The 27,791-nt window shown below is 62.0% G+C and overlaps 1 protein-coding gene across 8 annotated transcripts; it reads right to left on the bottom strand.

Moving 5' to 3' along the window:
- Nucleotides 1-1,340: 1,340 nt before the first annotated feature.
- On the bottom strand, nucleotides 1,341-27,589 carry SS18L1 (SS18L1 subunit of BAF chromatin remodeling complex). Of its 8 annotated transcripts, none has more exons than XM_045070831.1 (11): nucleotides 27,413-27,586; nucleotides 18,235-18,311; nucleotides 17,576-17,660; nucleotides 16,156-16,300; nucleotides 15,412-15,609; nucleotides 14,486-14,650; nucleotides 14,055-14,159; nucleotides 13,161-13,253; nucleotides 6,487-6,606; nucleotides 4,083-4,210; nucleotides 1,341-3,576 (listed from the first exon to the last, which is right to left on the bottom strand). In XM_045070831.1, exons 1-11 carry the CDS (start codon nucleotides 27,479-27,481, stop codon nucleotides 3,550-3,552), a joined length of 1,212 nt encoding a protein of 403 aa, XP_044926766.1. In that variant the 5' UTR covers nucleotides 27,482-27,586; the 3' UTR covers nucleotides 1,341-3,549. The 8 variants fall into 8 exon arrangements, 5 of the variants coding, with proteins under 5 accessions (XP_044926766.1, XP_044926764.1, XP_044926763.1 ...); XR_006603945.1 differs by lacking the exons at nucleotides 1,341-3,576; nucleotides 4,083-4,210; nucleotides 6,487-6,606 and adding exons at nucleotides 8,197-11,180; nucleotides 11,323-11,357; nucleotides 11,446-11,756 and having other exon boundaries at nucleotides 27,413-27,588; XR_006603943.1 differs by lacking the exons at nucleotides 1,341-3,576; nucleotides 4,083-4,210; nucleotides 6,487-6,606 and adding exons at nucleotides 8,197-8,696; nucleotides 8,853-11,756 and having other exon boundaries at nucleotides 27,413-27,588.
- Between the last annotated feature and the right edge of the window lie 202 nt (nucleotides 27,590-27,791).

Below are 27,791 nucleotides of genomic sequence, written 5' to 3'. Positions count from 1 at the left end.
GACTGACGCCGGTCCCCTCAGACAGTCGCCGGTCCCCTCAGACAGTCGCCGGCCCCCTCAGACAGTCGCCGGCCTCCCCCTCAGACAGTCGCCGGCCCCTCAGACTGACGCCGGTCCCCTCAGACAGACGCCGGCCCCCTCAGACAGTCGCCGGCCCCCTCAGACAGACGCCGGCCCCCTCAGACAGACGCCGGCCCCTCAGACTGACCCCGGCCTCCCCCTCAGACAGACGCCGGCCCCCTCAGACAGACGCCGGCCCCCTCAGACTGACGCCGGTCCCCTCAGACAGACGCCGGCCCCTCAGACTGACGCCGGCCTCCTCAGACTGACGCCGGCCCCTCAGACTGACGCCGGCCTCCTCAGACTGACGCCGGGCCCTCAGACTGACGCCGGCCTCCTCAGACTGACGCCGGCCCCTCAGACTGACGCCGGTCCCCTCAGACAGACGCCGGCCTCCTCAGACTGACGCCGGCTCCCCGCATGACACACCCGCCCTCCCCGTCAGCCGCCGCTGTCCTCGGACGCACACCCGCCTCCCGGGTCAGACGCGGCTGTCCCCGCCGACACACACCCGCCTCCATCGGGCCCGGCTGTCCCCGTCGGACGCAGCGCGTCACACGGCTGCTGCGCCCATCGGACCGACTCCCGCCTCCCCCAGCAGACCTCCGCTGTCCGTCAGAGACCCTCGCCTCCCCGCCAAGACAGCCACTGCTGTCACACAGCCGGCTCCCCGGTCAGACCCCGGCTGTCCCCGCGACGGACACCGGCTGCCCGTCGGCTCCTGCTGCCGTGGGACACACAGGCCTCGGCCCTCAGACAGCGCTGTGGGACACCGACACCTAACCCAGTCGGCCGGACACACACGCGCCTTCAGACACTCGCCCCACGACGGCCCCTCGGACGCCAGCCCGCTGCCCTCCCGCTCAGGGGCCGCAATGTTGGGCTGAACCCGAAGCACGGAAACTCCCTCCTTAGGGCGGCTCTGAAGGACCCGTTTATTCATCCCTTACACCGGTCACAGGCAGGTGACGGGCGCCCAGCTGACCGCGAACGTGCCGCGCTCACAAGGAGGACGGACCTGCCCTGCCCCGTGAGCGGGCGTGAAGGGCGAGCCCCACCGACGGCGCTGCGGCTCAGGCGACCCGGGCCGGGGTCGCGAGCCCTGGGGGTCCCAGTCGGCGGCGGCCGGGCAGGGCTCTGCGGCCGCTGCGAGTCGGCCCTTGGGGACACCGAGGGTCCCGTCCGCGACCTGCTGGGGGCCAGGGGCATCGCGGGGCGGAGCGCCACACGCAATCTCCTGTGCACGTCTGGGGACGCCGAGCCTTCGCAGACACGTCACGGAGGAGAAGACAGTGCGTTTAATGAGAAGATCGGCGGGCGCCACTCGCCACAATGTTACATACAAGTGGGCAACACATTAAATAAACCTTCTGTTATTGATCATTAAATATATTAATACCAAAAATCATGTATAAATTAGGAAATAAATGTACAAACTATTTCACAAAGTGCTTTTTAAAATATATACACAACATTCAAGAAATTCTTAATGTAAGACATTTCAGATCGAAGTTCTGGGATAAGTTCAAGTGTCCTTTCCTTTCAAGAAGTATCAATACCGCACTTAAAACACCACACACACACACAAAAGGCATAGTCGCAGATTGGCAAGGAATGAAACTAAAACGACGCTCCCAGTCATCTAGAATGTTGGACATTTTCAGTCCCCGACTGAGTTTGCAGATCAGTTCTATGAAAACTGCCAAGAAAGATCAGAACGAAAGCGAGGGAGACACCTCCCTAAACGAAACTGCTAATGTCTGTGTCATTTAGCAATGAAGAACTCTCAGTTCACTGATTTAACATAAATACATATTTTTCAGCCCTTACCAGTGTCAAGAGTTTTTAGAACCCATAGGCCTCTCAGATGAACACTCCCAGCCCAGCATGTGTGGTTCTATCCCCACAGAAGAGGGGAAAGCCCAGAATAGGAGCGGTACTCATCTGGGCAGTCTTTAATCTGTACCTCGGTTCTGCATCTGTAAAATGGGAGCAGTAATTGCCTCCATATTTCCCAGTGTTGACTGTCAGGATTCATTCAAGCAACAAAACAAAAGAGAAACAACATAAAATACCTTGTAAACTGTAAACCATTCAACAGCTCTGGATAAATAATTACTTTACACTTTTAAAACATTTCTGAAACTTACCAATTCAAAAAATCATCTTCAGTAGACCTGATATGCCAAGAATTGTTTTTGTTTTTTCTTTAAATTTTCTCGGTTGTTCTTAGCAGTATGTCAGCATTTATCCAAAGATGTTTTTAAAGTATGCACGTGGGTATTATGGTCCAGGTAAAAGCTGCCAGAATGTCTATATTACTAATCAGTGAATTACTGGGTTTTTCCTTTGACTATGCTGGCGCAAGTGAGCTGTCTTTTACCATTTGTATAGAATTTAAGTGGGATTTAATGTCCTAGGAATGTAAAATTTACTCAAATTTCCCCATATAAAACCCTTCCTTTTCGTTAGGAAGAACACAATAAAATTTGTGGGGTTCTTTTTAAAAATAAGATCTGAATTTCAGATATCTATAAAAGAAAAAGGGACGCTTGCTTGGAGATCTGCACAAGTAGGTCCTAAAAGAAATAATATAAAACAAACAACTTGCCAACTGTTTGGGAAGTTTGGTATAAATATTTTACCAGTTTAGAGTTGGGCATATCAAATATTCAAATCCTAGAAACGACCATCAGAGAAACAAGGGCCAATGCCGGTCATTTCAGAGAACTGCCCTGTCTTTCCTTCAGAAACGACCCTCGTTCCTTCCCTGGGTTAGGCTAATTGTATGTTTATTTGGAATATACTCATTGATCCCTCTTCACTTTTTAGTACAAAAACAGGACATTTTGGATAAACACAATTGGCAAGAGACACAGGTAGCGTGTGAGCACAGAAGCTCTGGGAAAGATTGTTCACAGCCAAACAAAGCGTATTTATCCTTTTCAGTGAGTAACAGAAACTGACCCAAAACATAGAAGATGCCCCCTGCATCGAGGCACGGGAAGAGGTGGCCATCCAGGGGCTGTGGCGTGTGTCCAGCTGTGGTGTAGCCGGTGAGAGACAAGTTTACAACCCACATTACGACAAGTGTGTGAGGGGTCAGACCCGAGGCCCGCTTATGTGAACACGTGGACTGTGGCATCCTGTCGCTGTGCCCCATTCCTGGGCACGGAACGCTGATGACAAAAGGATCCCTAACGCTAGCTAGAAACATCAAGGAGGGGAGACAAAAAGGAGACAACCTCTCCATTGTACGGACATACAATACTATACACAGCACCAGATATGTCACACCACCGAAGCGCTGTCTCTCGCCCGCGGTGCACGCTCGGCATCACACCCAGCATGAAATGTGCACGCGTCACATGCAGACGCTGCGTGGGGCGGAAGGGCGACCGAGGGGTCATGGCTCATCAGAACTGCCACTGGCCCGACCATCCCCGGAGGGACATGCCACCGCAAGGCTCTAACAAGAGTGCTCGTTCCTTACTGCTGGTAATTCCCATACTGGCCCTGCAAGAGACCAAAACACATGTTACACTTCCCGAGTCATGAGTCAAAGTGGCAGCGAGGACCCCCCCCCCCGCCCCCCGCAAACCTGGGATTAGGGCCGGAAGGAGGAATGAAAACCAAGCAAGCCAACAGCTCTCTGCCTAGAGCTTGGGGCAAGGCAGTCGCTGGCTCTCTGAAAGCCACCGTCCAAGCCTGTGGCTAAGGACTGAAACCAGGTCAGTGAGGCTCCTCACCAGCTTCCCCCAGTAAGCACCGCCCGCCCCCCGCCACGGTGCCAGGGGCCAGCAGCAGGGCTGGATGCGAACTTGGGCTGGGGCTCTGAGGCCAGAGCCACTCAGCCAGCCACGTCTGACCCAGGTGTGTGTACGTGCAAAGGCGATTTCTCAGACCCTCGTGGGCCCAGAGAATTCTAGACGGGAGCTGGGCAGCCAATTCGCTTCACGCGTTATTCCGCGCGATCGTGAGTGAAACCTTCGTCATGTCTCCACGGACGCGCCGGGTCTTGCCTGCTCATAGCCGTAAGGCCGCTGCTGCTGGGCGGACGGGCCCGTCTGGGATGCCCTGTAGCTTCCGTACTGCTGGCCTTGTCCTTGCTGGTAGCCGGAGTACTGCGAGGCAGCTCCCTGGGCCGGCCCTGAGGGTGCATACCGGCACCGTGAGAACGAGGCGGCACGCGCCCTGACCCGCGGGGGCACCTGAAGCCCCAGCCCGCTCCTCCTCAACCCACAGTCCCCCCAGCATGAGGGCACTGAGCGTGGGAGCAAGGCTGCTGGCGGGCCCCCTGCGGCCCGGCTGGGCTCACGGGCTTCCTGGCAGTGGCGAGTCCACCCTGGTGGTCGCTGCAAACCCGCCCGTTAAGTACCACCGCAGCTGCTGCTCGTGGGCATTCCCGGGGAAACTCAGGTGAAGCCTTTGGAAAGAACTAATAAAGGCCAAGTAATTGCTCAAAAGATGCTATTTAATGAGTCATGGTTGCAACAGGTTGGACAAGAACCTGAAACTGCGGCTCCCCTTCCCCGCAACGCGCGGCCGGCACCGGTGAGCCCAGGAAGACACCTCACGCAGGGGGCCTTGCCTGCCACCTTATTTTTCCAGAGCCTCCAGGGTGGTCCCGAGGTGTGGAGGCAGAGCCCCACCGCCCGCATGAGCTCCTGCAGCAGGGCCCGCGGCTCCGGAAGGAACGGGGCCCAGCTCTGCGCAGGCCGGAGCAGGGAGGCTCCTGTTCACGTCTCGCCCGGACACTTCAGGGGGAGACGCGGGCGTGTTCTAGGAGCGCTCCCGGAACTCCCTCTTTTGACGAACTAATCACCTACTCTTCAGGTCATAACAACGGCTTCCGGCACGTATTCTGAATGTTAACCACATGCCCGGTCATCACGTGGTGGCAACAGTAGGCAGCTGTCCGGTGACGGCAGCAGCTAGAAGTACAACTCCCCTCCCCCTCCTGCCCGCCCCCAGCACCCCGGGTTCCGGGGATCCCAGCCCGTGTGCATCTTGGGGGCGGGTTAGCACGGGGAGAGCCTCTTGCAGTTGGGGCTCTCGGCAGACCGACCCAAAGGCTGGGGGCCGGAGCAACTGTTTCAGGTGGATCTGCCTGGGGAGGACGAGGCCCACAGAGGACCGGGCAGATGTGCAGGCAACTGTCCGGGCAGGACGGCCCTCAGTGAGACAGAGCCTGCACTCCACTGATCTCCAGTGGACGGGGTTCTTCCCTTGTTACTACTGTAGCCCGAGAAGCTCCCTCTGTCCACTTCTCCGTCCCATGGGCCCGGAGAACAATATTTTTTGGCAGGCTCCACAGCAGAGCCCATGAAGGCCCGCTGGCCCTCGGGCACTTTAGGGAAGCCTCACAGGGTGAATAAAAGCCAGCGAGCGGGTGTGTGCTTCTAGAAGCTGCCGCCACACTAACCCATACATGGGCTGTCTCAGGTGACCGTGTGGCTCAGAAAATGCCCACCTGACCACGGCCCCTGATCCCTAACGCTGTTCTCCCATCGGAGGACCCAGAGCACCTGTGAGACATGTTGCTTCTAGGGCTAGAGCACCGAGAGTGCCGTGGTCCCAGAGAACAAGGAGATGCTCAGCTCAAAAACAAAAGGATGGGAGCACGTCAAAGGGCCTGCAGGGCCCCGGGTCCCTAAAGGCGAAGCTGAACGATCTGAATCAAACAGAGAAATCTAGGATCTAAGCCGCTGTGTAAACTGAATGCAAAGAATACATATTGATAAATGCTTAATAACTCATCATTCATTAATTACTCTGCCTTACAGAGAAATTCCAATTCTTCCTTCCAGAGTGCGGGTTGGGGTCAGTGGCTTGGTTCCAAAGATCAGGGAAGGTAGAGGACGAAGGGACAACTTGATGGCGGGGGACCAGGGACCGGGGTCGGCGTCGGAGGCCAGTCATGCTGACATGGGATGAGAAGAACTGGCCCCCCGTGAGGTCTTTCCAAAGCCCACGGCCCAGTCTCATCCTGAGGAAAACCTCAGACAAGCCCAACCCGAGGATGTCCTACAAAACACCTGCCCCGTCTTGCTGACGACCGCCAAGGTCCAGAAAGACAAGGATTTCCCAGGTCCGGTCCCAGCCCAGGGGAGCCTAAGGAGACGTGAGACTCAGTGCCAAGGGGGATCCCCGATGGGTCCCGGGACAGAGGAGGACAGTCAGGCACACGAGTGAGAGCTGAATGAACTGTGCGCTCAGTCCCTGGCAGCGTGCCGGCGGGAGCTGCTGAGCTGTGACGGGGGCACCGCGGTCGGGCGAGGCGGACAGCAGGGCACCTCTCTGCACTAGCTGCACAGCTTTGCAGGAAATCCAAAACTCTTCTGAAGGAAGCAGACTAAGCGTCCACTGCGCCAGCGGCAGCGCGGCCGTGTGTGGGGGCCTGCACAGGGAGGCGCCCCCTCTTACCGTAGCCTTGCTGCTGCCCGGGGTAGGTCTGCTGGTTGGAGTACTGCTGCTGGTACCCTGCCTGCGGCTGGGCTGCGCCCTGCTGGTACCCCGCCGGCTGCTGGCCGTACTGCGAGTTTCCTGCGGGGGGAAGGAGACACACAGTGCGTTTCTGGGCGCGGAGGCATTCCTCCCGCCACTCACGACGCGGAGCCCTTGGAAAAGCCCCGGACCAGCTCAACTGCTTCAAGATCTTCTTTTCACAATGATTCGAATGTGGAGGTACAGCCGAAGTGACACCGTTAACACAATTTAAAGCTAATACAAGTGTTTTGGGTTGAACTGTGTCCCCCCCAGAAAAGTACGCTGAAGCCCACGTCACGTACCTGTGCACATGCTTTAGCAAAGGCTCTCCGCAGATGCGAACAGGTCAGGGCCTGCTGCATTGACTAGAATGGGCTGCTTATTGCAAGAGGGCACCCGGACAGGGACCCGGAGACAAAGCCCCAAGACAGCCAAAGCGGAGAACGAAGTAAGCCAAGGACACCAGGACTGCTGGAGCCTGTCGGAAGCTGGGAGAGGGTCTGGGGCGGACCCTCCAGTTGAGCCCCCAGAGGGACTAACCCTGCTGCACTTGGATCTCGGCCCTTGGGCTTCCAGAACTAAGAGAGTGATTTCTGCTGAGCTCAGCGGCCCCGTCTGCAGCACCTCGCCACACAGCCCTCAGCGCCAGGACAGCCGGGCAGCAGGCCTGCCGCAGCAACTCGGGAGGAAGCACGTTTCAGCCTCTGATCAACCACGGTTTTGCTTGCGTAAAGATCCCAGTAACAGAACCTGTAGACAGCTAAAAACGGGCCCCTGAGGACAGAGCTAAAAGGCACAGTGCGGTGTGGGAGCGGAAACAGACACACCCCGACGGTCCTGGACTGAGATGCGTAGAGCGCAGTGACCCCCAGGGTGTTCTCCACGCACACCTCGTGGTGTTGACTCCTGCAGGGTTATTTGTTGGAGAGGCCGGCAGGTCAGCCAGTGAGAAATACCGTCTCACCAGTAAGGAAAATACAGAACGTGACTGCAGGCCACCGTGCATCCCAAGCAGGTGACAGGTACCCCGCACGCTTCCCTTAGCACCATGAGATAAGCACAAGCGCGCGCCCACTGTACAGATGGGGACTGAGGCGCAGCGCCCGGCGGCGCAGAAGCCGGCACTCAGACCCGGGAGCCGGCAGTCCGGGAGGGCCCAGGAACTCCAGAAGGGGAACACAGGGACGTTCCAGTCCATGGCTGATGGACATGCTGAGGTGAGCAGTGGCTACCAGGACACTCCTTGGAGACCGCTTACTGTAAGTTCACGTGAGGCAGATATTTTCCTCTACAGGTTCTGAAAGTTTAAGTAACCTCTACACCCAACATGGGGCTCGAAGTCATGGACCCAAGATCAAGAGCCACATGTTCCAGTGACTGAACCAGTCCGGTGTCCCCACAACACCTTATTTTTAAAAATCCAGCCAGTCAGCATCTGTGCCCAAAGCCCCATCTGGAAGAAAGCCCACGGCAGGAAGCGCGGCTGAGGAAAGCCGTTCCTGAGCGGGCAGCACGAACGACCGGTAAACCTGCCTGCAAACATCTGGACGCAGGTCGCAGGGGCTGCCGTTCCAGAGCACCGTGGCAGTGACATCCCACTCACGGTTTTCAAAACACCTTCGCGAAAAGACCAATTAAAGTCTAGTGTCGTTTTCTTTGGAATAGCCTTTACTCTGTCTTCAATTTGTAATAAGTCCTGTCCCCAATTCATGCAAACCCACTTCTCTAGAAGGAGGGGCGGGGAGGGGACAAGGGGCCGTCACTTGACTGCAACACCCCACAGCAGATGACTGGCCGGCCCAGAAAGGACACAGCAGCCCCCTTCTCTGGGGGGGATCCATTGCAGACCCCGTGGACCCCAGAAGCCGAGGGCAGGGCCACGCCCGCACACACCGTGCGCTCCCCTCTGCACGCACACACCCGCGGTCAGGTGTCAGTGATGAACAGGGCACAGCCAGGGAGTGTCAGGAACCACGGACGCCACAAGACAGCCTTCACTATGTGCAGTGACCAAAGTTGTGCAAATGTGGCCTCTGGCTCTGGAAACGCCTTCTGGTCCTGGGCTCACCCTCCGGTGTTGATGGAATGATGTGACCCGAGCAACGGGGGCGGGGGACGAGCGGGAGGGAGCATCTGACCCCTCTGACCTGCGTCGGGGAAGAGAACTACTATAGTTGGCTATTTTTTTCTTTTAAATCAAAACATGTCCTGGGGCGCCTGGGTGGCTCAGTGGGTTAAGCCTCTGCCTTTGGCTCAGGTCATGATCTCAGGGTCCTGGGATCGCTTTAAACAAACACACAAACCAGATCCTGGAGACGTCGTCTTTAAGCAGCAGCCTTCCTGAGAGCCGTCGCCGTAGAGGTTTGCACACCCCATGGGGACTCGAACTGCAGCCACGAGGAACAGCAGATGCTCTGATTCCAGGGCGCGCCCTTCCTGCTGACCCTGCAGGGTACGTGGAGTCCCAGCCACAGGTCCCATAAACGAGATGGAACTGCGTCTCCACAGTTGCTCCCTGCCTTGGGAGGCCCCGAGCTCTGAGGGACTCCTTCCTTCCAGCCGGTGCGGTCCCGGCGGGGCGCTGCGGCCCCCGGGTGTGGTGCGCAGCCAGCGGACCTGCACGGCCGAGTTGCAGAGCAGTTCTCCGGGGCCTCCGATGGTCGGTCACTCTGCGTACTCTCAGCTTTACACACCCTTCCGCTCTTTTCACGGTAACCGATTCAGGAGCTCAGTCACGTGCACCTAGCCGACGGCCTGGCACACAGCAGGTACACAACAGATGGGAGCGGGTGCCACGGAGAACCTCGGCTCCGCTCCCACGCACCATGGAAGATCTTCGCTTCCGCGGAGCCGAGCCCCATGGCCAGGGGCCCGCTTGAGGAGCGTGAGCACAAAGGAGCCACCAGACTCAGCCGCCACCGGGAGCTACAGCCCAGTGACCCACTGATGCGTTTGATAAAACTACTTCTAGAAACAAGGCTGTGCCTTGGGGACACCACGGGCTATCCCGAAGCAGCCGCCGTCCCCACTGGTCTGGACGTTTACTGACAGGGGGCACGCCGGTCTCTGGGGCAAGACCCTGGGGACCCCGAGGACAGCGCTGTGACCACGGGGCTCGGGGTGTGGATGAGTCTGGATGGCCAAAAGGTCAGGCCACTTTGTCATTTCCAGTGACAACCGGTAACGTTTATCGTTTCTAAATTTAGCTTCTGCACAGGCGGATACGTTCATGTGACAGAAACGTAAAAGCGAATGTGGCCCCCCTTCAAGAGTTTCAGGGACAAAGGCCACCTCCAGCCCTGCCGGCTCCCCAGCCCCGTCCCCCACCCACAGCCACGGTCTCACACAGGAAGTGGCTCCCCTGACACCCTCCTCCTCGACACCTGGCCTGAGCACATGGCCCAGCCCAGAAGAATCTGCCACGGCAGCCCACAGGGAGTTCCGTGTCTTTTAACAGACTCGGTGTCTGGGGCACGGCACAGGTGACACGGGCTCCTTCCAGGCTTTGCTGTGGCAAACCTCGCAGCCAGGAAGTACAGCAGGATGCCCAAGCTGCCGTGGGTTGCTTGGCAGGACCCCTCTTGGCGAGCGGTGTCTGCCTGGCTCAGTCGGCCCCTTGACCTCTTACTCCGCCCGGCCTGGCCTACGGCAACCTGGCCCCTTCCCGGCGCCGGCCCCTGCAGGCCAGCGGCCTCTCCTTCTGTGGGACCTCACAAGGTCCCTGTCAGATGCCGCCTCCTGTGAAGACCCCAGCACCAGCCCCCTGTGCTCCACAAACCCCCTCATCCCGTGGTGGGACCAGCGGCTTTACAGGAAACATTTTTACTGGGGCTTTGGTCCACCCCCTCATTGCTTCCACTCGAAACCCTCCACCCTCCACGGGGTCACAGGCCACTTGGGCACAACGGTCTTCTCAAAGCACGACACCAGCCGCCTCGCGACAAGGCCTGGCAATGCTGCCCACCGTGGGGAGACCTGACCTCGTTCGACGAGTACGTGGAGTCCCAGCCACAGGTCCCATTAACGAGATGGAACAAAAAGCTTCCAGATTCAGGAGGAAGCCGTGCCATCTGCCATGCTTGCCTCCGAAGAGCTAAGTGTTCCCGCAAATTTTCCGTCAGTTACGGAAGGCAAGAACACGGAACCCAGAAACAAAGGAATAAAAATGTGCACTTCCAAGTTCAAAAGGCTGAGTGCACGTCCGAGGCTTGTCTTTGGGGAAGTCATTTCTGCCTCGGACCCTCACCTGAATAAAGCAGTGGTAAGCCGAGGCCCCCTGCGGGCGGGGAAGGCGGCGCACGGGCATCCGGGGACAGAGGGCAGGGCTGGCAGGGGTGTGTTTGCAGGGAGATGCTCCGGGCGGCTCACCTCCTCCCGGCAGGCTGGGACCCAGAAGCGTGGACACCCGAGCGCACCCAATCTACCTGATCAGCCTGTGGTCCCTTGAACCTCCTGTACTCACGCCAGTGACCCCGGCTGTCCGTCACAGCCAGGCACCTGCAAAGCTGCCATGGGCCAGGGTCCCATCTTGGGGGCAGCCCAAGGTGAGGGGAGGGAGGCACACAGAGAGAACACTCGCTGAGGCCTGTCTTCCCCAGGGGCAGCGGACGTGGAAAGCAGCTGAGGTTCGACTGGAGAGGAAGAGCATTTGGGGCACCTGTGTGGATGGGGGAAGGGCCAAGGTGGTCCCCGGTGGGACCTTAGGGTGGTCGTTAACAGAAGGCAAGGCCAAGGGCAGTTGTGGTGACTGAGAAGGCACAAGGAAAGCGTTACCTGTTCACCACGAAGGGCCAACACTTAACCAGTTCCTAAAAATAATAAGGAACATCGAGTCCCGCATGAATAATTTTACTTTGAGGCGGTTGGGATGTTTCAGTTCTCTGGTTCTATACCCACCATCGGGTTCCAAATTCAGCCAGGGGTGGCAGCCAGGTCATTGCAGCAGCTTTTAGAACAGGAGGGGCCGACGTGGGCTGCTGCTGGGGTCGGGGGGGAAGACCTGGCTCGCTGGGTGACTGTGCTGGGCACGCGCCGTCTCGGGGTCTCGGAGCCAAACTCCCCAGGAAAAGAAGGCTGGGTCTGAGCCGTGTCCCTGAGCGGCACCAAATGTGTGGACGTGGGAAGCCGCTGCAGGGGAACACTCGTAACTGACCCCAGCACAGCCTTCTGGGTGATTCTCCTGTAGTCTCCAGATGCCCTATGACCTCCTAGCATTGTAAGTAAAAAACCAATCTGCGTGTGGAAAACTGTACGGCAGTTCTTTAAACAACTAAACACAGAATCACCCTATGACCCATAATTCTCTTCTGGATGTAAATGCAAAATAAAAAACGGAAGCCAGGACTCGGAAGAGAGCTTTGCACACCCACGTTCAGTGTTCCCAACAGCCGGGAGACAGAGGCAACCTGGAGGTGTCTGTCGACAGCTGAGCGGATGCGCGCACTCTGGTGCAGCCCCGCAACAGAAAACAACTCAGCCTGACACCTGCTACGGCACGCACAACCGAGGGGAGCTCCTGCTCAGCGAGCCGGGCCAGTCAGCATGGCAAATACCGCAGGGTCCCACGGACGTTAAGGACCCAGACTCATCATGTGCAGATGGTGGCGTGGTGGGCACCTGGGGTGGGAAACGGGGAGCCAGGGTCTGACGGGGCCAGAAGATCACTCTGGGAAGAGGTGCAAGTCCGGGAGACGGACGGCGGTGACTGCGCGGTGTGAATGGGCTTCCTGCCACTCGGGCACGCTCAGAAACGCCCCCAGCGGTAACGTGTATTTTTAGCATAATTCTTTTAAAAAGCCACCAAAAACATCTGGATTCCCAAGCTGCCTGTTTCACGTTTATTGCTTTTCCTTCCTCCAGGGCCCTGCTGCCAACCCTCACCCTGTCCCTACTTTGGACACCCGGACCAGGAAGCCGGGGCCAAGCCCGCTGCGCCCCGCTGCCTGGGACTTTAAGGTTTTTTCCTCTCTTGGGGTCTCCCAAGGGCGGGGGAAGTACCTTCGCTGTTTGGGGGCCCCGCTGAGAAGCAAAGGTGCAGGTTTCTTCCCAGTTGTGTGTGGGGACCTCACGCTGGAGGCCGGATGTCGGGCGGGCGGAGTATTCCCGGCAGGGGCCGGGCGCGAGCTAGTCACTGGCTTTCTGCTGACGAAGCCGGTTCTCTCACCACTGCCTGCCTCACCTCACCTCACCTCACCTCCACCAGAAAGCCCCCGGGGCAGCTCCACTGAGGAAGGCTGGTGGGGGCTGGGGGCTGCCGCAGGCTTTACCACGCCAGCAGATGTCTGAAGACGTGGCCGGGCAGGACCAAAGAGGCCTCACGCTCCAAAGGCCCTGCCCGGCTGGCTCGGGGCCGGGTGGGGGCTGAACCTTCCCACTGAGTCTGGAACTCTGGAGGGGATTCGACGGAGCTCACGGGCCCCAAGCGGCTCAGCCGGGCCCGACGGTGGAGTCTGGGCCCTGCCACCCCCACGCGGCCGGTCAAGCCCCCTCCGCCTCCCTGCGACGTGAACGGGGACGCGCCACCTGCATGTGCAGCCTCGGCAGGCGACTCGGCCCCGGAGCCCCCCGCCGGCTGCGTCCACGCGCCTGACGGCGAGCTGTGTGCTGCTTACCGCTCTCGTAGTAGTGCTGTGTGGACTCCTCAAAGGACCGGTCGTAGCTCTGCTCCGTGTAGGACGACTGCTGGTAGGCGTAGTCGCCATGCCCTGCGGCAGACAGAGGCCACGTGCCGTCAGCGAAGGCCCGGGCAGCCGGGAACCGAACGGGCAGCGCTGCTGGCTCACGAGCACCCGGTGCGGACCTGCATCCGCTCTCCCTGCAGAAAGCCCAGGAAGGGGCTTCCGACCGCCACCCTGCGTGTGGGCTGGGCGTGAGGACCCGCGGAGCACGGTGTATAAAGGAGAGAGGGTGTGTCAGCACCTGCCTCGCGAGGAGCTCTGCCAGCACTGCCCCCGGGCCGCGGGCTCCTGGGGGCACCTGCTGGGGTGCACCCTGCACCCTCAGGCGGCCTCTGTCACCGTTCCCTGGCGGGGGCGCTGCTACCCCCTACCTCCTATGTGCTCCCTGCCCGGTGTCGTCCTCCTCCCCAAATGCCCCCCGCCCTCTCGGACCACTCTGAAAGCCGCCTCCAAGCCTGGGACTGTCGAGGAGCGACTGGCAGGTGCGCACGGGATGAAAGCAGCAGACGCGGCTCAGCGGCGCCGCCCTCCCGCAGGCGTCTCACGGGAACACTGTGTCCCTCTTAGGAACCTGTCCCGTGCACCTGTTCGTCCCCGCCGTGACCCCTACTGCGTGTCGGGGAAGGGGAGGAGGGGCCTTGAACCTGTGAGTGGCTACGGCCCGAGACCAGCCCTGCCCCCCGCATCCCCAAACACACTCGGCAAGGGGCCCGTGGGGGCTCTGCTGGCAGAAGTCGGGCGGCGCGTCCAAACAGCCGTGACCCGAGAGCAGCCGCTGGGCGCCGCTGAGGCGGCCGGTGTCAAGGCGCAGCGTGGCGCGGGCCTCACCGTCGGGATAGTACGGCTGGCTCACGGGCTCCGAGGCGGCCTGGCTGTGGCCGTACTGCTCGCCGCCGTAGTACTCCTCCTGGCCCGGGTACTGCTGGGACGACCCTGGGCCGGACGGCACGTGGGGCGACTTGAACTCAGAACACGCACATCACAAGATGACCCCCACGCCCCGCCGCCTGGGTATTCTCCCCCACGTGCAGACCCGGGTACCCGAGACTTGGGACTTATAAATACAAGCACCCCGCCCGACTCCAGCCCCTAGAGCGCCGCAAGCCAGGTCCGCCTCTAGGAGCGGCACGGGCTCTCACCCTTCTACGCCCCGTGAGCCCCACACAGCTCCAGACCCCCCACCCCCTGGCTCGATGCGAAGGACCGTGCAGAGCCCCCCACCCCAGGTTCTCGGGGAGGAGGCGTGGTGTGGGCAGTACCTTGCTGGGAGGGCCGGTAGGGCGCCATGGGCCGCTGGCCCATCATGGTGCTGCCCGGTCCGCTCTGGCCCATCATGGCGATGGATGACTGGCCCTGGTAGTGCTGGCTGCCGCCCTGCGCCGAGTTGTAGTGGGACGAGGCTGCCTGCTGGTGCATCATGGACACTGGGCGACACGACAGACCCGAATAACCCCGAGAAGCTCCCTGGGAGGCACCCTGACCCCAACGAAGCCCTTCTCCTGGACCCAGACCTCAGCTCCCGGGCTGCCCCGACACACTGGAAAATCGCCAGTCCTGTCCTCCCGCACCCCCAAGGCTGCTCCCAGGGAGCCAGGCCTGTGTCCACCCGGGAGACCTGGGCCTCGAAGGCCCCTGGAGGGCGGTCTCTGCCCCCTGCCCTCCGGTGATGCCGCCTCTGCTCAGAACCTGCTGGGGCAGCACTGAGGAGAATCCTGTCAACAACAGCAGCCAGCAGGTGAAATCTATTTTAGTAAGATGTTTTATTTGACTCCATATACCCCAAATACTCTTACTTTCAGTATATAATTGATAGTAAAAATACACTAAGGAGATACTACACATTTTCCCTTTCCGTATTAAGCCTCTGAACCCTAGTGCCTGGCGTTCTGGGACATTTGCATTTGGGCCCGATGGTACCCAGTGCTCATGTCTGTGGCCTGCACCTGCCTACACTGCCCCCCATCCCAAGTGAGCCTGACTCTGTCCCCTGAGGAGGAGGGGATGTGTCGCCCCTCGTCAGAGCCCTCCCCAGAGCTGCCACAGGAAACAGCGGAAACTCAGACCCCGGGGTCTCCCCCGCTTCAGAAGGGCCCCAGGACCCTGTGTGCAGTGTGCACACATTTCAGAGGGCCCCAGGGACCGTCCCAGGGTTGGGGGGGTGCCCCAGGGCTGAGCAGGGCAGTACCTGGGTTGGACTGCATGTTGATGTTGGCCCGTGACACGTAGTTGCCGATGGCACCCTGGCCCTGCAGGGGCACGCTCTGTGAGGTGGGTCCTGAGTGGCTGTAGCCGGGCCCCGAGCCATGGCCACTGCCGGACATACTCATGGAGGTGGTGGGCAGCGTGCTTTGGGCTGTCTGCTGCATGGACACGTGGTTTGGACCTGCCAGGAGCACAGGGAGGGCCTCAACCCCATGGAAGCCTGGCCTCGCTGCCAGACACCCAGAGTTCCTTCACGTGACCGCAGGGACAGAGACTAGCCCATGGCCAACAGCGACCGAATGAAGCGACGGTCAAGTGCTGAGCGAAGAAACAAGCAGGCGCGCTGACCGAGGAGAGGACCCGCTCGTTTGCTCTCGCAGGGACAGCTCCCAACGGCTAGTGACAGTTCCTGCTCCAAGAGAACCGTTCTGTTCTTGTTTGAAAAGATCCACGTGGAACCCCACATGTTGGATGTGGCTGTGATTTGACAGTATCGAAGCAGAGTAGAGGATCTGGAGTGCTGGATTCCCTCTGCAGGTGACCCCCCATGCTCGGGCGCCCGGGCACGGCAGCAGACCGGCAGCCAGGGCCTCAGGAGGAGGGAAGACCCCCGTGAGGCTCTGCAGGGCACGGGGCACCCTACTGAGACAGCGGTCACCCGGAAGCCTGCGCAGCTTCCGTGCTGCCGGGAGCCATCCCCAGCCCCGAAGGGCTCCGGGCTACTCACCGTTGCCGATCTGGCCCTGCATGAGGGAGGACGGAGGCAGGCCCGTTCCAACAGCATCGCTGAGGCTGCCCTGGGAGTGCAGGCTCTGGCTGGAGCCGCTCTGGGACAGCGCTCCGGGGCCCAGGTTCATGTTCTGGGTTGGCGGCTGAGGGAGACAGGGAGGTAACAGGGACGCGGCTGACCCAGAAAATAAGCACCTGAAGCCCTCCAGGGCTCGGGCAGCTTGTGAGATCTACCTGTGCTTCACGGCCACCTGGCAAACGTCTACAACCCCCTGTGGCTCTCACATTGGATCAGCTGGATGGGAGATGGTGGATGACCTCAGGCCAAGGGCACGACACATTAAGCATTCTCGTGGGAACATTCAGAACTTAAATCAACACGTACTCAGAGATTCAAAGGTGGGCCCCCTTTCCTGGGGGATACAGCGAACCACCTCGTCAGCCCACCAGACTGCGCTGCCCTCACCTCACTCCACCCCCTCGGCTGGCCAGGATTCCGTGTGCCCCTCATCCACACCACCCCACGCCCCCGAGCCTTTGCACAGACCGCCTTGTGCCTTAGCCTTGGCATTCCCATTGCTCCTCCTCTCTGTGTGCCCTGCCTACTGCATGCCCCACTCTGACTGGCGTGGAGGGGGAATGGGACTGAGTGACCCCTGCACCCTCACTTCCCGGATCCAGACCAAACCGTAGCTCTGAAGCTTCAGACGCATGAGCTGCTGTGGCTTCTGGGGTGAGGAATCGCAATTTCATAGGCCAATCATGTTGGTTTAATGATTTTATCAGTAAAACACTTCCTGGCACTTATGATGTAACTCTCCAGGGGACCTGGGGACATCGAGAGATAAGCCATTCCCGGTGACAGGGTTGTCCTGGAACTCCCTGTGCATCACGGCCAGCATGGGCTGGGCCCTCCGAGGGCTGCGCCTTCTTGTCCCCAGTGCGGGAGGCGGCCACCACCGGACCTTGTCTTCACAGCAGTAATTTGATTTTGCGAACATGGGTTTTAAGAAGTCAGAAAAAAACCGTTTACACGGACATTTGCAGTGTCCCCGCACTGGGGACTGCGGTTTTGCTGAGGTCAGAGCTGTGCACGGTCCCGCCCCCCCCCTTCCAACAGCTCATCCCGCAGCACTTCCTGTCTTCCCCGGTCCTGCCTCCCACCATGTCTAGGTTTGAAGCCTCGGGGTCACCTCACTTGGCTAAAGAGACTGAAATCACAATTCTGAACAGTCCACTTCAGAGCCTGCTCGCTGGCCACTCGACCCCTTCCCCCGTGCCTATCTGTGACTTGGTCACTGCAGGTGACGCGCTCAGACTTCCGCTCCCCCCCCCCCCCCCCCCCGGTTGCAGCCTGAAGCTTCGCCTGAGCGTGCTGGGCTAGGGCGGGCCCCCGGCCCCCGGCTGCGGGCACTCACGGCGGGGAGCAGGGACTGCATGTTCTGGTTGGAGTCTGCGATCGTGGCCAGGTAGACCAGGTTCCGGTGCAGGATCTGCTGGTACCTGCAGGTCAGGGGCACACGGTGAGGCAGAGGGGCCCGCAGGCCCATCGTAGCCAAGCCCCCGGGGGGACAGACCTCTGACACTGCCCGGGGACAGGACAGGTGAGAGAGCGAAAAGACCCCACAGTGGTGGCCAAGGAGGGGGGTGTCAGCAGGTCTGTTCAGAGAATGGTGGGGAGGGGGGCAGGAGGCACAAGACAGAGACTGAGGGAGACCAGGAAGAAATGCCAGAAAACAAGGCCTACTCCATCGGACCCTGACACCGGGCTGACTCGATACCTCTGCACCCCTGAAAAGGCTCCCCCAAACAGGCCGGGGGGATACGGGGAGAGCCCAGCGTGGCGGTGGCTCACGCATGTCGAACCTGTGCGGGGCTCGGACGGCTGGTGCTCGCGCTCCTACTCCGAATTCAGCCCTGGGGGTCACCTGGGGTCCTACCCGGAGAAGCTCACGGTCCCCTGGTGTGTCCACCAGCAGGCCCCTCTCCACCCACACTTGCGTCTCCCTCCAAACCCTCTGCCCTCCTTGGAGTGCCATTCTCTGAGGGGGACCGCTGTGGCCCGCCGGTCACTTACTGGGCGCACTCGGCCGTCTTGCCCTTGCTCTGGTAGTCCAGAATGCACTGGATCAGATGGTGGTTCTCATCCAGCATCTGCGGGGGAAGCACACGTAAGCACGGCCACACAAGCGTCTGCGGTGCCCGGTCGACTCGGACGATAGGCCGCCTGAGGGAGGCGCTCCATCAGGTGCACGCCGGCGACAGTCACCAGCGTGCGGGTGTTCATAAGGGAGGCCTGGAACTCTGCCACGCCAGCCCGGCCAGCAGGACTGAACACATCCCACAGCCCGGGCCAAGCACAGCCTCCCACGTGCCAGGGTCCACCTTCCGCAAGCCCAGGGGCAGGCTCTGGGTCTTGCGCTCGGCAGAGGAAATCCCACAGTCCACGGGACCTGCCCTCTAGGACCCTTACCGCAGAGCATCCAGTCCGCCAGGCTAGGTTGGGCCTGGAGTGCGCGGGAGGGACGCAGGAGCCCCAACTTCCTGCCCGCAGGGCCCCACACCGCGGCCACACAAGCAGCGCCTCCCAGCCCCGCAGAGCATCACAAAGCCCAGTAAACACCAGCTCTTCGGGACTGACCCGTGGGGGGACACCCTAGGGACACCTAGGGACAGCCTAGGGACACCCTGGAAGTGGTGAGGGAAGAAGCACGGGGAGGTCCGACGGGAGCAGGGGAAGCACGGGAGGGCTGCACTGCCGGGGAGGGGGTACGACCAGGCAGCCTGCCCTGCCGACCGGGGTCTGGTGGGCACTAGGCACGGCCAGGGCAGGGGGCAGGGGCACGCCTGGTCGCGCACAGAAGATTCGGCTCATTCACCACCGGTGCTTGGACCCGGCTTCTGTCCTCGGTGAGGAGGGGCAAGGCTGGACCCAGAGCAAACGCTGCTTTCCACGAAAAGCTCTTTATTCAGACACCTGTGCTAAAGGAAACATCTAGGCCTTTGCCCCCAACAAACGGTGCCTGGTCACCACGGCGCAGGTTCTCCCGGGCAGGCACAGCTCTGTGGGCCCCTGAGCCGGGGAGGGGCCCACCCACTTGCCACCGGCAGAAGGACACCCCTCCCCGGGCACTGCCCTCGGACCTCAGGGTCCTGTCCTACGGAGCTGGGGGCCCAAGCCCGACCACGGAGGTGGGGGGCTGAGGGCAGAGGGCCCCCCTCCAAGGCCAAGTCTGCCGGGAGGCCCCATACGAGCCACCCCTGCCCCCAGCCTCTGGGACCCAGGACTCGGTCTCTCTTGCTCTAAGAGCTCTGTCCTCCCCGGCTGTGGGCGCGCACCCCCAGTTCTGTGACTTCCGCAGAGGCCAGGAGCCTGCCCAGGTGGGAGAGGCGGAGGGGCTCGGGGGGCTCAGGGCCCGGAAGGACCCAACCACTGGCGCCAAGGCTCTCAATCTGGCCCCCCCCCTGGCTTCTGCGCCGCAGGCGGGGGACGAACCTGCCCCAGACGCTCCAGACGCGTGGTGCCCAGGGTGCGGCCCACGGCAGCGGCAGCCGTCGGCACGGTCCCCACGCTTCCTGGGGGCACGGGGACACGCTCGCCCCGAAGGGCGAGAAGAGGAAAAATCAAGGGACAGAGCACGATTGCCACGACGTCAGAAACACGCAGGACAGAAGGCCAGGCCAAGGCGGGTGAAGGGCGGCCCACTGGAGGCCCCGAGCTCCGACCCCGGCGCCGCCGGGGAGCAAGGCACAGGCCGCGGCTGCCCTCACGGCGCGGCTGAGACGGCGGCGTCCGCAGGTTCCGGAACTCGGGGCAGCAGCCGGGCTCCAGCGAGGAGACGGCCGCACTGGGCGCCCCGACGAGGCCCTGCTCCCCGCAGGAGGCACGCGAGTCCGTCCGAGGAAGGGCGGCCCCAGGGACGCCCCGGACGCCGCGGACCATGCCCACGCCCGAGCGCCCCCCCCCCAGCCGGGCCAGGGCTCCCCGGGAAGCTGCCCGGAGCCGCCGGGGGCCACGGGGTGCACCTGCGGGCTGCGCAGGCGGAGAACCGCCGAGGGCCGGTAACGTCCCCTGCAGCGAAGGAGACGGCGTCCGCCAGTGCGAGCCCCGAGCACAGCACGGACCCCACAGAACAGGGCCCGGGGCCGCTTCTGTACGGACCGGGGCAAAATACCGCCAGTGGCGGCGCCTGGGGGGCTCAGTGGGTTAAGCCTCTGCGGTGGGCGCAGATCACGGTCTCATGGTCTCTGGGTCCTGGGATCGAGTCCGGCTCTCTGCTCCGCGGGGAGCCCGCTTCCTCCCCTCTCTCTGCCTCCTCTCTGCCTACTGGTGACCTCTGTCTCTCAAATAAATAAATAAAATCTTAAAAAAAAAAAAGAAGAGAAAAACCCACCAGTGAAAAGGCTAGAATACAAAACTAACGAAAACTCCTAGAAAACAGATTAAAAAGACTGAAATAGAAAACAGAAAAGATGACAAAATTAGAAAAACAATCCAAGTGGCAAGGAACTATTCTTCCCAAACTTCTGGAAAGAAAACACATGGAGAAATTTCATTCAAAAAATCGTTCAGTGTTTCTTCAGAACTAAAGGATGTGACTTTCCAGACTAGAACTTTCTCCCGGGGGCCAGTTTGCCAAAAACATTGAGGATAAAGAGAGATCCTAACAAAGAATGGACTGCGAAACTACGGCACTGAGTTCTTTCACACAAGCCAGAAATTGGTGAACCTGGAGGAGCAATGGCCTCATCCCGAGGGGAGGCTTCCTGAGGAAACATGACCAATCTCGAGGGGCACCTTCCTGAGGAGAAATGACTGATCCTGAGGGAAGACTTTCTGAGGAAAGGTAACAAATCCTGAGCTAGACTTCCCAAGGAGAAATTACCTGTCCTGAGGTGTGTTGTGTGTGTGTGGGGGGGTCTTCCTGAAGAGATGGTCCATCCTGAGTGACACTTCCTGAGAAGGGATGACTCAATCTCAAGGGGAGGCTTCCTGAGGAGACATGACTGATCCTGAGCAAGACTTTCTAAGGAGGAATGACCCAATCCTGAGGGGAGCCTTTCTGAGGAGAGATGACCAATGCATCATGAGCAGGACTTCCTGAGGAGGGATGACCCAATCCAGAGGGGAGGCTTCCTGAGGAGAGAGAACCAATCCCGAGCCAAGACTTTCTGAGGAGAAATTACCTATCCTGACGGGGGTGTATGTGTGTGGGGGTGTGAGTGTGGTGTGTGTGGGGGGGTGTGGTTTGAGTTGAGACTTTATGAGAAGGGATGACCCAATCTCAAGAGAAGGCTTCCTGACAAGATAGCCAATCCTGAGCAAAACTTCCTAAGGAGAAATGACTGATCCTGAGGGGAGGCTTCCTGAGGCCACATGACTGATCCTGTGCAAGACTTTCTCAGGAGGGATGATCTGACCCTGAGGGGAGGCTCCTGAAGAGAAATGACTGACCCTGAAGGGAGGCTTCCTGAGGAGTCGTGATCCGGAGCAGGGCTTTGAGGCCGGATGACCTGATCCTGAGGAAAGGCTTCCTGAGGAGAGATAACCAAACCCGAGCAAGACTTCCTGAGGAGAAATTACCTATCCTAAGATGTGTGTGGGGGGGTGTCTTCCTGAAGAAAGATGACCAGTCCTGAGCGAGACTTTGTGAGGAGAGATGAACCCATCTCAAGAGAAGGCTTCCTGAGGAGATAGCCAATCATGAGCAAGACTTCCTGAGGAGAAATGAACTGATCCTCAGGGGAGACTTCCTGAGGAGGTATGACCGATCCTGAGCAAGACTTTCTGAGGAGGGATGACCTGATCCTGAGGGGAGGCTTCCTGATAAGACATGACCAATCCTCAGCAGGACCTTCTGAGGCAAGATGACCCAGGAGGTTTGCAATACTATCTGGAGGGGCCAGTGGTGAGGTCAACAGTGAGTTATGGCTGGTGAGTGGCGATGAGATCCTTGTCTTGGTGTCTCTCTCCCATCTCTGCCCCTCTGATCTTCCCACCCAAAGCCATCAGGCTGAGACAGCCTCTGCTCCTTTGTGGACATATGCCTCCCTCACCGTGTGTACAGGTGGAGCAGGGTCTTCCTTCTGGCTATGATGGTCCTTTTCTACTCTGACGTTTTGTTGGAGATGATTCTGTATCAGCAAATAAGGTACCACCTCATGGCGCCCGAAGCTTCTAAGTTGCCTAACAATCCCACTCAGGGATGGTTAGGCAGGGATTCGCTCAGCCTCACACCTTCTGCTGCTACACAAAAGGGCCACAGTGCTCGCCGCCCACAACACGCGGTGGATGGACACTCGAGGGAAGCTCCTAGGAGCAGCCTGCGGAGGGAGCGGGAGCGACCCTGGCCGAGCGGACGACAGCCGCGTGAGCACCACAGGCGGTGAATCAGCACTTGGCACTTCCGCCGCCTCTGCCAGCTCCGGTCCCGGGCAGCCACGCCGCTCCTGGACCAGGGCCCCCCTCCACCCGCAGCCACCGGGGAGCGCACAAGAGCAAGCGGCGTCAGACTCCACTGAGGAAAGCCAGTGGGACCCAGCAACGGATGCGACGTGATGTGAATTCGGGGTACGGGTTTAAAAAAAAACCCAAGCGCACGTGCCAGGCGCTCTCGGGAGGAGCTGGCCCTGCCGTGTGGCTCCAGCTCTGTGTCCGACCCCCGCGGCCCATTTCCAAAAACTAAGGACACGGCAAAACGCACTTAACGTGACCGCGACAGCAAACACGCTTTTGTCTTCCTGAGGGCACGCGCGAGTCGCTTCCCGTCTTCAGGGCTGCGAGCCGCACGGATGCCGGTCACCGGCAGCAAGCCCGCTCGCCTTCGTGAGCGCTTCCGTGCGCAAGGGAGAGGCGCGTGTTCCCTCAAAGGCGCCCCGTTCGCACGCGTCTGGCCCAGGGCGCAGCGGCCCCGTGTTCTTGTCGGTACGACCCCGGACTCGCCCCCGTGACCTGCCATCCGGGAAGGCCCCTCACACCGTCTCAGATGACACGGGTAAATTCCGGTCCAGGGAGGCTGCCCAGCGCCTTCCTGGGCCCGTCGCCTGGCTCAGCCAGAAGCACAGCCTGTGAGGAACTCACAGCGTCACCCGTGTTACAGCCGAGGAAATGAGGCGCAGGAAGGCTAAGTGTGAAGAAGATCGGAGTCCGGGAAGCTCCCCTGCGGCTCCGTGGGCTCCGTCCTCGCCCTCTACGCGGGGGCCTGCGGCTGCCCCGCTGCCAGCACCGCTGCGCGCTCAGGAACAGGAACCGCCTCGGAGCTGCGGTCTGAGTTACAGGACGGCTCTGTGCAGCGACATCTGGCAACTTCTCCCTGGAGCCTTCGGACTAGTCACGCTCACGGCGCCAGGCGGCCGTCAGGGCGCGCTCCGCGGGTCAGGCAGGAAGGACCGGCCCGACCCCCTCGCAGGTCCTGCAGGACGCGGGGCCATCGGGCCGGGCCCCCCGACTCCTGCCCCCGTGGGGCTGGGGAGCCCAGCGCCACCGGCCTCCGAGTCCTGAGCACACGGGGCAGGGGAACGGGTCGGGGCGGAGGGCCAGAGCCCCGGGGGTGCCCAGGGGGACCAGCCGTTAGCGTCCTGTGGCAAACCCCGGCTGCTGCCCGGCCGTCCGCCTCGAAGCTGCACACTCGGCGACGGCGAGGAAAAGCGACGCGCGCCCGCGGACGCGAGCCCCGCACTTCCCTCAAATGCTTCCTCGGCCTGCGGGGCTCTGCGGGGCCGGGCAGCAGGCGGGGCGCAGCCTGTCTCCGGAGGGGCGCGCGGCGGGGGGGCTCGGCCGCCCCACGGGGCCACCCACCCCCGGCCTGTGCTCCCGCCCGCACCTCCGCCTCCTGTCCCTGCGGAGGGGACGACCGCTTCGGCGCTTCCCTTGACCCGGGCTCTGCTCCGGGGAGAAGGCTTTCCGTCCCAGCGGCCTCAGACCGTCGGTCAGCCAAGGCGGGGCTTGGCCTCCACGGGCCACCTGCAGTCGGGGGACAGGTCACTGCAGTCTCCTTACCGAACCAGCCTGCGCTCATTAACACAAATTTCAGGTCTGAGGGAGCACACGGCAACCGCCCCCAGTCTCGGTGGCCACCCCTCCCCTCTGGGCCCCTGGAGGCCAACGGGGCCCCGGACTCAGAGCCCGGGCGGGGCACCTGCTCACGCGGCTCACCTTCCCACGCTGGACCTGCACTGGCAACAGCCCCGGGGCCCAAACGTCTACCAGCTCCGTCCCGCTCCCGCAGAGCCCACGTCCCCACCGCTCAGCCTGGCGCACGGAGAGACGGACACTGGCCACTCTCTAGCCAAGAAAACGGATTCAGAAAACCAGCACTAGCAGAAACGGATGACACTGACATTCACTAAGCAACCGCTGTGTGCCCCGCAACGAGGAGGGGTCTGCAGGCAGCCAAGTGCCGGTGCGCACGGCCCCCTCTGCTGTGCCCACGCCCAGCCCCACCGCCTGTGGACATGACCGCGACCCCAGCCCTCCCGTGCCTGCGAGCAGGGATTCCGGCGGCCCCAGACAGAGGGAGCTGTGAGGGCGGATCCCGGCTTTCAGGCCACCTAGCCAGGGATGGGGACCCCTGGAGTCTGCTGGGACACACTGCCCATCTCCCCTTCAGGGACCCTGGCGAAGTCCCATTCCCTGTGGTTGGCAGAGAAGGGCGGTCCTGCCTACGCCTCCCACTGCAGCGCAGCCGTGTCGGTCACCACGGGAGAAGCGACGGCAGCACACAGGGCAGGCTCCGCCGCGCCGGCTGGCCCTCCCCGCCGTTCCCGGTTTGGTCCCATGACCTGCTCCATGCAGGCCACCAGTGCGACCACCCTTGATTCCTTCAATCTTTCATACGCTTCTCCACAGGCCATGTGTGAGACCACCTGCAACGCCCTCGATGTTCTAGATCCCTCCTACTCTTGCACCTTTGTTTTCCTAGTCTGGAGTTCTGCTGCCCCCCATGCCCTCTGTCCGGGGTTACACGGTGGTCCTCAGGGCATTGTGTTTCAGTGTTCGGCCCCAGTGTCCGCCAACACCGCCTTATCTGGAGATAATGATCCTTGCAGGTGAGATCAGTCGGACAAAGAGTGGGCCCTAAGCCCTGTGACTGGCATCCTCGAGGGAAGAGGGGAATGTGACACAGAGACGAACGCCACGGGAAGACCAAGGCAAAGATGGGGGTGACACGTCTATATGCTGGTGGCACCAGGAACTCAGAGAGAAAAATATACAGCAGACCCCCCCCCAAGAGCCCAGAAAGTCATCAACCCGCCAACACCTACATTCTGGACATCAGGTCCCCAGACTGTGAGAAATTACATTTCCGCTGTTTTGTTTTGTTTTTTTTTAAAGATTTTATTTATTCATTTGACAGAGATCACAAGCAGGCAGAGAGAGAGGAGGAGGCAGGCTCCCTGCTGAGCAGAGAGCCCGACGAGGGGCTCGATCCCAGGACCCTGAGATCATGACCTGAGCCGAAGGCAGAGGCTTTAACCCACGGAGCCACCCGGGCACCCTCCATTTCTGCTGTTTTAAAGCACTAAGTTTATGAGGACACCAGGGCAGGCCCCGAAAATACACACCTCTGGTTTCCCCGACATCTCCAGTGACGGAGGGTGGTTGCGCGCGCTCCCGTGCGCCCGGAGCCCCGAATGCACCCAGCACAGCGCCAGGCTAGACACAGACGAGGGATGACTCAGTGACTCGCAAAGGTCTGGGTGCTACGCTCGCCACCTTACTGCCGGGACAGGGTGAGGGAGGGGACACCTGACTGGACCTTCAAGGCTGAGGCGTAGTTTACCCGACAAAATCCTGCTCAAATGTGCCCTAAGGTCAAGCTACTTCCCGGTCCGCCGGACCACGCTGGCCCCAGAGGAGCCCGGCTTCTGCCAACCCTCCACGCGTGAGCGGAGGACGCGCGCCCCCGAGCCCCGCAGCCTGCCCCGCGGAGCCCCGGCTGCATCCAGGGGCGGCAGCCCAGCAAGGCCGGTCCGGGCCGGCTCACCCCGCCGGGGCACAGCGGCTGAGCGGCCAAGCCCGACCGAGCGACGGACAGCGCGCTTCCCTCTCGGACCGGCGTCTGGGAGCCGGGCCGCCGCGCGCCCTTCTGCTGCAGACCGGGGGGAGCGTTCGCGGGGCGAGGGCACAGCGCAAACAACGGAAGGGCCGTCGGGCCACAGGCAGCTGCGGACCCGGCCACCGCGCCCATGACGTCTGGGCTCCAAAAAGCCAAACTGCCAGGGGACCCCCTTGGACTTGGGGCCAAGCCGCCTCTGAGCCTCTGCGCAGCCGAGCGCGGGCGCCGGAGCCGTCTTGCCCCGGGAGCGCGCTGTCCGCGACGGTCTCCCCGCGAAGCACGAAGCGCCGCTGGGTCTCGGGCTCCTCGTCGGACAGGGCCGACGGTCACCGTCGCCAAGCATTACGCGAGCCTAAGACCTGGAAAGACCCTGGGCCGCGCCGGGCGCGCGAACAGAAAACCGCGCGCTTCTCCGTCCGCGCGTCGCGGCTGCGGGGCCGCCCTCCCGCTCACCGCCTGCGGCCGCACACCCGCGCCAGCCGGGCCCCGCGGGAAGGCGGACGACAAGGTCCCCCGGTCCTGGCGGGGCCTGGAGGACGGGGCCCCTCGGGGGCTGCTAGCGGGGACCCGGGCGGACGCGGCCCCAAGAAGCCCGAGGGCGAAGGAGAAACCAGGGCGGCCGCCCGCGACGCAGGGGACTCTGGACGGGCACGGCTCGCGCCGCCTTCGTCCGCGAAGCGCCTTCGGAGGAGGAGCGCGAAAATGCAGGGCGCCGGGCCGCGAGCGTCAGGCCCCGGGGGGAGGCCCCGCCGCGACCCCCACTCCGCACGCGGGGACGCTGGAGAGCCGGCCGGGAAAGTTTCTGTCCGCGGAGGGGCCGCCGGGGGTCCGCTGCCCGCGCCGGACGCGCGCGGGAGGGCGGCGCAGCGCGGCCTGCGGGGCGACCCCGGGCTCCGCGCGCTCCGGGAGGGGCTCCGGGCCGCCGCCTCGGCGCCCCCCCCACGCCCCCGCGGGGGCCTCGCAGGCCCGGGCCCCGCGGCCGAGCGGCAGGCGGAGCGGGGTCGTCCCCCGCCACCCCCCACCCCTGCGCCCGGACTCCCCGCCGCCAGCCGGGCGGACCCCCGGCCCGGTCTCGCCCCCGCCGAGCGGGCGCGGGCGGCGGGGGGCTCGGCGGGGTCGCGGCGGTCGGCTGCGCCCCGGCTTTGTTCGCGCCCCGCGCCCGCCCCGCGCGCCCCGGCCCCGCGCGCCCCGGCCCACCTTCTGGATGGTCTGCTGCGTGACCTCCCCTTTGCCTCGCGGCCGGGCGGACGCGAAGGCCACCGACATGGTCGCGCGCGGGATCGGCCCGAGATCCTCGCGGCTTCTGCTCCGGCGGCGCTCGGCGGCCCCGGGCGCTCATTCTCCGCAGTCGCCGGGGGGCGGGGGGGGGCTGGGGGGCGGGGCGGGGGGCGCGGGGGGCGCCGCCCCGTGGGCTCGCCCGCTCCGCCGTGCCCCCGCGCCGCCCCCGGGCCCGCCGCGCCGCCACCCCCGCGCGCCCCCCACGGCCGCGGCCGAGTCCCCGGCGACGCCCCGCGGGCGGCCCCTCCGCGCCCCGCGCCCGGCCCCCCGCCGCCGCGCCGCCGCCGCCCCCCGCGCC

This window comes from Mustela putorius, unplaced genomic scaffold (assembly GCF_011764305.1).
Source record: "Mustela putorius furo isolate JIRA1106 unplaced genomic scaffold, ASM1176430v1.1 tig00003972_pilon_pilon_pilon, whole genome shotgun sequence".
Taxonomy (NCBI): domain Eukaryota; kingdom Metazoa; phylum Chordata; class Mammalia; order Carnivora; family Mustelidae; genus Mustela; species Mustela putorius.
Note: the sequence above shows the minus strand (reverse complement) of the source record. Positions and strands in the feature narration are given on the sequence as shown.